Source organism: Crocodylus porosus, unplaced genomic scaffold (genome assembly GCF_001723895.1).
Source record: "Crocodylus porosus isolate Cpor-Errol unplaced genomic scaffold, CroPor_comp1, whole genome shotgun sequence".
Classification (NCBI taxonomy): Eukaryota; Metazoa; Chordata; order Crocodylia; family Crocodylidae; genus Crocodylus; species Crocodylus porosus.
The window spans coordinates 46,213,222-46,221,506 of NW_017728931.1; the positions used below are offsets into that span (position 1 = coordinate 46,213,222).

General features: G+C 41.7%; 1 protein-coding gene across 1 annotated transcript in view; it reads right to left on the reverse strand.

The window, feature by feature from the left end:
- Positions 1-8,285, reverse strand: part of SLC41A2 (solute carrier family 41 member 2) — a 90,680-nt gene that overhangs the window by 36,201 nt on the left and 46,194 nt on the right. Inside the window, exon 8 of the mRNA XM_019544774.1 lies at positions 6,285-6,364. Coding sequence (XP_019400319.1) covers positions 6,285-6,364 — 80 coding nt within the window. The remainder of the gene's footprint in view (positions 1-6,284; positions 6,365-8,285) is intronic.

Sequence of the window (8,285 nt, forward strand, 5' to 3'; positions counted from 1 at the left end):
TCCTGCCCTTTGGGCAGGGGGCTGGACTCGATGATCTCCCGAGGTCCCTTCCAGCCCTAATGTCTATGAAATATGAAATCTATGAAATATAAACCTCACATTTTTTTCTGGAGAACTGCTGTCCAGCCAGTGGCTTCTGGTTTTTTATTTTTGTAGTTGATTATTCTGACCCAAATTTAGCATTGTACATTTGTCCTTATCAAATCACATCCTATTTATTTTAGACCCTTTCTCCAATTTATTGATGTTATTTTGAACTTCAGTTCTGGCCTCCAAAATGCTGGCAATTCTTCCACTCTTAGTTTTGTCAGCAAATTTAATACTGCAATGTTACTCTTTAGTCCACAATCAGGATAGATATGCTCCTTCATAGACTAACTAAACAAGATATATATAGAAAACATAAGCTTCTGTGAACCGAAGTTTACATCATCAGATGCTGCAAAAGGACATGCAGAAAGCAGAGTATAAGAAAAACAGAAAAATTATAATACAAAAGATAATGGGGTTGGGGGAAAGAGAGAGACTGAGAGAAATAGACTCCATCATCCAAGTTATAAATGCAAATACTAAATGTTAGCAGACACAGGACAAAACTCTGACTAACCCCTCAGGACACCATGCTCCAGTTTGATAGTAGGCCAGAAATAACGGGTATGGTTTTCCAGCCCAATGTGTATCCACTTCACAGTAAGTAGTATCTAGACTTCCCTAACTTGCTAATAAGAATGTCATCTGAGACAGTGTCAAAAAGCCTTACTACAGCTCCAGTATAACTAGGGACTTACCTAATGGTGAGACAAAGCACAGGTGATTTTGCAGTCTTTTTGCAGCAAGCCCCCCACTCCACCCCTGCTGATTGGCCAAGGGGCCCTGGCAGCTCCACCCCTTGCCGCAGATTGGGCAAGAGGCAAAAAACACAGCACAATTAAAAAGCAAAGTGTGCAGAAATATCAAATAAATTACCTCATTATTATAAATCTAAGTATTAAATTTTAATCTAAATTGAAATATTAATATAAATTTATACAGAATCTGAATTGCAACTAATATACCATAATTTATTAGTAGTATTCTACAAAAAGTGTAGTAATACTAAATAATGCTGACCTTGACATAAATGATTCACATTAGTTTTTAAATGCTAGCATGCAGCATCCAGCAGCAGTTGCAGCTGACATCCTGTGTTGCTGCAGTGTGAACAACTGTCCATACACTGAGATCGCATATTCTGCATCCACTGAATTGGTTGGAATGGTAAGTCAGCATTTTGCCAAGTTGTAGAGACATGGAAACCAATCAGAAACAGATTCCCAAAACACAGTCACAGTCAAAGGCACCTGGCAATCTGTAAAAGTTAATGTAGGCAGCTCATTCTTTGTCATAACCTTTCTGCCACCCAGGGACTGATTTCAGTAGCTGAGGGTCAAAAATCAGAAAAGGCTAACAGCGTTAGAAAAGGAGACAGCTGGTTGTTTAAACTGTGGTGGTAGTGACTGATCATACTGGTAGTACCAATTCAACTTCGCAGCTATTGGCCTGGAACAATTCTTGTCTCCCCTGGCTTTCATGTTGACAGTTTGAAAGTTGTGATGCCATGTCTTCAGCCCAACTTATCAGATCCACCAGGCACACAACAAGCTGATGGATCAAAACCTGCTGAGTTTCAAACTGTGTTAGAAGCTTCCTGAACCAGATCACATTTTCAGCCACAAACTTAACTTGATCTTCAATGTCAACCTGTTTTAAGAGATTGCATATGCCAGGCACGATTTCAAGCTCCTTGCACACAAATTGCTGGTAGTACATCATATTCTTTGCATGGTAATGAACTGCATTAAACCACAAATTCTACCTTGTAAGCACTGGCTCTGGTTGAAGTGACACAGTCACATGTAGATCCCTGCTTTGATTGGCAATGGACTTCCTGTATCATAGCTTATGGCCTGAACAACCTTAGAATACTTTTTTAAAAAGAGAAAACCAAGCTATCCACATCAGAAAAACCAGATGTCACTTACTAAAGAAAGGATGTGTGCATTGCAGGCGACATGAATTACATCAGGCATCATTCCATGGAACACATCAGAGAAAGCTTTCCACATATACATTGCATTATCAGACAAAAACTGAGATGTTGTTAAATTCTAAGCTGTAGTTTGCAAAAGCCTTCACTACAGCTTGTGCTATGGTAGAAAAATTGACAGATACAAGGTGAACCAGCTGTGTTTGAACAACAGGCAGGCCTTGGTCTGTCCAGCTCCCAGGTACAAATAAAATGTGCAGAACATAGTTATCTTGGACATCTGTTGCTTTTTCTGCTACAACTGAGATAGATTCATATTCTTTCAATGCAGATTTTGTAGACTGAACATGCAAAACAATTACTCCTGGTAGATAATCTTGGCGAAGCTTGCTCGCATATGGGAAACTGCCAGCATTTGGCACGTGTTTGTTCAACTAGCATTGTAATTTAGGAGTTACCAATTTCCTCCAGAGGAATGTTGGCAGCCATGAACGCCTCCACTAGCGTGAATGTAGCCTCTTTCCTTGTCAAACTGCTTTCAGTGGTTTGTTTAAAGATTGAAGACATAGTCGCTTGTTTCTCGCTCTGACCTTCAGCTTTTGCAGCAGCCTTTCGCTTTATATGAAGTTTGGACTCTAAATGCTGATCAGTGGTGTTTTTCCTCAACACATTAAGAATCATGATAAACAAAATAAAATTTACCACCATCTGCATGCAAGGTTCCTACTACAGACAACTGCCTTACATGATGTTAAACTGAAATATATTTTGTTTTCTTGGATTTCTTTTCACCCATCATCTTCAGACTGCAGCATTGTTGCAAAATTGCATCCAGGTTCTTAAAAGATGGTGCCAAAACCATTTTGCTTTCCTGACTGGTGCCTTCACTGAGTCTGTCACTAACGCAGTAGCTCTTTCTCAGACCACTTGCTCAATGGCTGTAGGGCTTGCTGTGCTTTCTTTGTATTCCCGTAAGTTGAAATTTTTTTCAGGCAATTCTATGCAAAATTGTGGGAAACATCATTTTTGGCAGTGATTGCAGAAACTGCTGTTTTTTGCAGTTTTCTATCTCCTTATCCTTTAGATAGGAAAAACTGCTACTAAGGTTTATAAAAAATAATCTGTACCACCCCAGTGACAGGGAAACTAATGTGTAGGCAGGAAGCAGTGTATGTGAATATCTTAACATGATTAAGGCTTTGAAACTGGTCTCACATAATACCCTCATAAGCAAACTAGAGAAAAATTGGCCAGATAAAAATCTCTGGAGGTGGCCATACAACTGGTTGAAGACAGCACTCAGACTAGTTGATTGTTCACAGGTAAATTGAGAGGGCACTTCAAGTGGGGTCCTGGCAGAGGTCTGTCCTGGGCATGTATTTTCATTAATGATTTAAATGATAGAATAGAGAATATACATATAAAACATAAGTGATCTTGATGAACTGGAGTAATGATCCAAAATCAATAAAATGAAATTCAATAAAGACAAACACAAAGCATTACATTATGATAAATTAAATTCACAAATACAGAAAAAAAAATATCTGAGTTAGCAGTTAGACCCCTGCTACACATTATATATATTACACAATTAACTGGTTACTTGTATAATAAATTTACACCAGCCACACAAGCAAAATAAGACTAGCCACAAGTTCAAAGCAATTAACTGATTAATCATGCAGTCAATTTAGATATTTAGATCAGCCACAGATGCAAACTTATCACACCATAAAATGACTATTTGGCTATAAAAGTCAGCCACCCAGCTACCAAGTTAGTGCTTGAAAATGCGTCATAATTCCATAGTTCGTTGCTATCCAGCTTTAATTTGAACATGTGGCAGGGCCCTCAGGAAGCAGGTCTGCAGAAAAGGACCAGGGTCTTACAGTGAACGGAAAAAGAACGTGAGTCAACCAGATCTTACTATTGGAAAAATAGGTGAGTCTCATCCTGTATTAACAGGGAAACTTCTGTGTAAGACATTGGAGGTAAATATGCTGTTCTACTGAGCCCTGCAGAGTTTCAACTGAAGTACTGTGTCTAATTTTGGGCAACACACTAGGTCCCCTCTACACATTACAAGTATCACACAATTAATTTGTTAACTGCGCAATTACCTTGACACCAGATACTATAACACAACAAAAAGCTCCAATCAGCTATAAAGTTAGGCCTCAAAAACATGTACTAACTTTATAGGTGGTTGCCACTGAGCTTTAATTTGCATATGTAGCATGATCTCCCCTGAGGCTAGGAACATTGTCAACTGTGGGCTAACAGCTCAAGAGCACACCTTGCCCAGCCAAGGCTACAAATCCAGCAATTACTGGGACCATTTGTAGGCAGAGGCGACCTGAGCAGGATGCGGGGCCCAGGGCAAATCAGCACATGCAAGGCCCCACCCTGCCCTGCTCTGATCCCAGACCCTAAGAAGCTGCTGCCCCCATTGGCGGTGACATCGGAAGTGGTGGTGGGAGAAAGTGGCTGGACGCAGAGCCGCTGCTCCGCCCAGCTCTACAGGGCCCCCCAAAGCATGAGGCCTGGGGCGGTCACCCCAATTCACCCCCCACCAGGAACAGCCCTATCTATAGATGTTGGGTCCCTGCAGGGCACGACTATGTCTGTAGCACCTGCAGGGCACAACTACAATACCCCCCCATCGTGGGGGTGCATGAAACCCCAGGGGTAGGAAGATCATCCCTGCGGTAATCCTCCTCTCCCAAAGATGTATGATCAATTTTTCTCTAGATCCATTGCAAATATGACAAAGCAAATAAGTCATATGGAATATTTAAGGTTAGACACTAGAAAAGAAATTTGGGCGATAAAAGATGGAAAGCCCTGGAACAGGCTACCCTAAGGAGACTGCAGAAATGCCTTCACCAAAGGTTTTCAAGAACAGACTAGACTAGGGCTGTTGAACTGGCAGCCCGGGGGCTGCATGCAGCCCTTCCTAAGCCAGGCTCCTGCTCACCTGCCACTCATATTTCTCCTGCTATTGCTGAAGCCAGAGTCTCTGGGCTTCCCCCTCCCTTCCTCTGGTTTTTACTTCCTGTCTGTCTTAGGGGATTGGAGCAATGGGAAGAGCTCCAGAGAGTGGGGCTGGGTTGCCCATGCTATTCATATGGTGATGAAAGGAGCAGCTGGGCTACCTCTCCTACCTACATGGTGCAAATAGCAAGGGGAACCTGGGATGCACATGTGGTGCAGGAGAGGAGAGCTCCCTGCTTTAACTACGTGGGAGCAGGGCTACCTTTTCTATGCCTAAAGTGGGGAATCAGGCTGCCCAGGTGCTGGTGGGGTCCCTGCCTGAAGCCCATGCACTGTGTGAACTGCATAGCACATGACTTCCCCCCACTGCTCAGAAGTTGGACAGCCCTAGGCCAGGTGAACATCTGTCAGGAATAGTGTATGTATGATAGAACATACCTGACTGAAAGGATTGGACTAGGTTATCTCCCAGACTTAAAGAAATTAAAGAAGCTATTCCAGTGTCTAAGTTTGCTGAGTGATCTTAGTGCACTGGAAATGACCCATGAAGAATAAAACGACAACTAGAAAATGTTTCTTATGCGAGTTTTCATAAATTAGTGTAGCTAATATAGTTCAATGTTCCAAGAAATTAAACACATTATTTTAATACTTATTCTTTAAAAAAATCACTTAGTAATAGAAATAGAGAAAATGTTCACATTTAATCTACGGATAAAAATATCCCCAATATGTGCCTGCATACCTTGAAAGTCTATATGTCTAGGTGAAACATACAAATCAAATGTCAAAACATGCAACTAAACCAGTACTGAATATTCTCTAAGTTAATATTTAGTCTGTACTCTCATACTTTCAGAAACAGTTCAAGTAACTATCTTTAAAAATCTGAAACTGTTTAATGAGTCCAAGGAAAAAAAATCTGAAGATTTAGATTTTTGAGCCCTAGATCTTGACTTGGTAATTTTTTGGAAAAAAAGGGTATTTGAATATTTTTCCTTCAATTTTCCCAGGTTTTTTTTTTTTTCCAATACTTTAAATATTTACTGCTGGTTTGTTTCTGTTTTTCTATTTGCTCTGGTACAATGTAAGTTTTCTGATAGGTAGGACCAAGAATCACTTTTACTTCTTTCAAACAATCAGTTTCTGGCAGTAAAGTTACAACTTGAAAGTTATTTAATTGGATATCTACCTACTGCATTGAATTTTAGTATATAGATTAATTTATATTTATTATAAAATAACCCTTGTACAGACTTACCATTGATTACTGGAGTATAAACAACAATCCCAGCCAAGTTAGGATCAGATACAGTTGTGTCCAGAATAAGGCCACCAATGCTGAAAAAATACAAAGTGCATATTTAGAACAAGAGAAGCAGGTGCCCCGAAATTTTTTTTGATTCCACCATCCAATTTCAATATTCTTAGTTATGATTTTTAAATAAGTGACCTGAAAGTGTTTAATGCCTGATGCCGTTTTATCTACCCATTTTTACAGGTCTGAGCAAACACAGTTCCATTACCTCAAGAAGGTAAAAATTGTAAATTGGTTACTAGTGAAAACTGGTTATATCAATGTTAGATTTTACAACACTTTATGTACCCTAGTGCTTTGAAATGGAAACCTGATATTTGGAAGGATGACTAGACCCTTGCAACTCTGTAAAAATCCATTCAGATTTAAGAGTTGTGGAAAATGACTATTTGGCCATAAGGCTGATCTGAAAACTCCCCATTTGACCACCAGCATTTATCATTTATATTTTGGTAGTGCCTAGCAAGCCAGCAAATGAGGTCAAAGAAAGAAAAGGGAGGACAACGTCCAAGATATATGGGACTTAGGCTAGAAATAGACATCGCCAAATGAAGTGGATCAGCTGTGCTGGGATGTCCCCTGGCACACATGATCCACTTCACTGGGCAAAACATTCATCGCCTGTTGATCTGTGAGACTGTCAAGAGCATATCTCTAAGCAGAGAACTCCAACTTTTTCCACTTTCAGAGACATGCCCTGGAGATCCAGAGGGCACATCTCTGGAAGTGGGGAAAGCTGGGACACTCTGGTGTAGTCCCAGTGCTGAGGACACCAACCAGCTGATTGCCAGCCCCAGCCCTGGTACCACACCAGAGTATCCCAGCTTTCTCTGCTTTCAGATGCATGCCTTGGGGATCTTCAAGGTGAATGTCTGGAAGCAGGGAAAGCTGGGCAGGCTCTCTTGGGGCTTGAGGGGCCCAATCTGTGCAGGCATTCCCACGGCATGCAGGACCAGGCCTCTCAATCCCTAAGAGCGCCTGCCTAGAGCAGCAGGAGAGTACATGCAGCTCCAGCTGCCCATGTTCTCCTGCCATAAAGCAAATAGACATATGCCCAAAACAGGGAATAATGTACTAGTAACTTTTGTTGTGGCCACAATATGCGTGACAAAAGGTATGCATGTTATTTGCTGTTGCTTTGTCTTGCCACAAACATTTTTATGGAGGTACGAAGGTGACAAAAGGCATTGTCTGTTTCCCTTAGCACAGGAAAATTCAAACCAAGTAAGAGGCAGAGACTGGTGAATATGTGGAGCAGCAATCAATACATAAAGCAATGGGGGGTTGCTTAAAAACATTTATCATTTTATGTCTGTTATCTTTAGATGTAATAAGTTATTTCTCCAATTAAACGGAAGCATCCTGGAAGTTGAAATAGATAGTAAAATCTGCTTTTTACCAGTGATAGTCTTCTTCTGGCCAACAGGGCCATTTATCCCTCGCTAATGAGTTTGATACTCTCCTTATGGAGACATTTAGAAAAGTCAGAAAAACTTTAACTTTGATGGGTGTGTTCAGATGAGCGCACACATGCCTCTTGCCCCGTCTCAAAAACCTTTGAGATGGGGCAAGAGGCATGTGTGGGAATAAAAAATGTTCCCTGCGCTGCAAACTTGCAGCACGGGGAGAAAATTGGATCCCTGGGTAGGAGTGTAAAGAAAAACAGAGTTTAAAGAAGCGGGGCAGGGCACAGTCCAGTACCATGCCCTGAGACAACCTGAGGCTGGGGCCTCCACAAAAACACTCTGGGTGCCAGGGCATCTCTATGGTTGGCCCCTCGCCCTGGTGCTGAAACAACACAGCTTGCCCGTGGAGGGCAGGCAGGTGCTGCAGCACCAGGGCCCTCCTGCCCCCCACTGCCCTGTGCTGCATAGGGGGGGCTCTGCCAGGAGGCCCCAGAGCCCCCACAGCCCCTGTCTCTAGGGTAAGTAGAGGCTTTTTTTT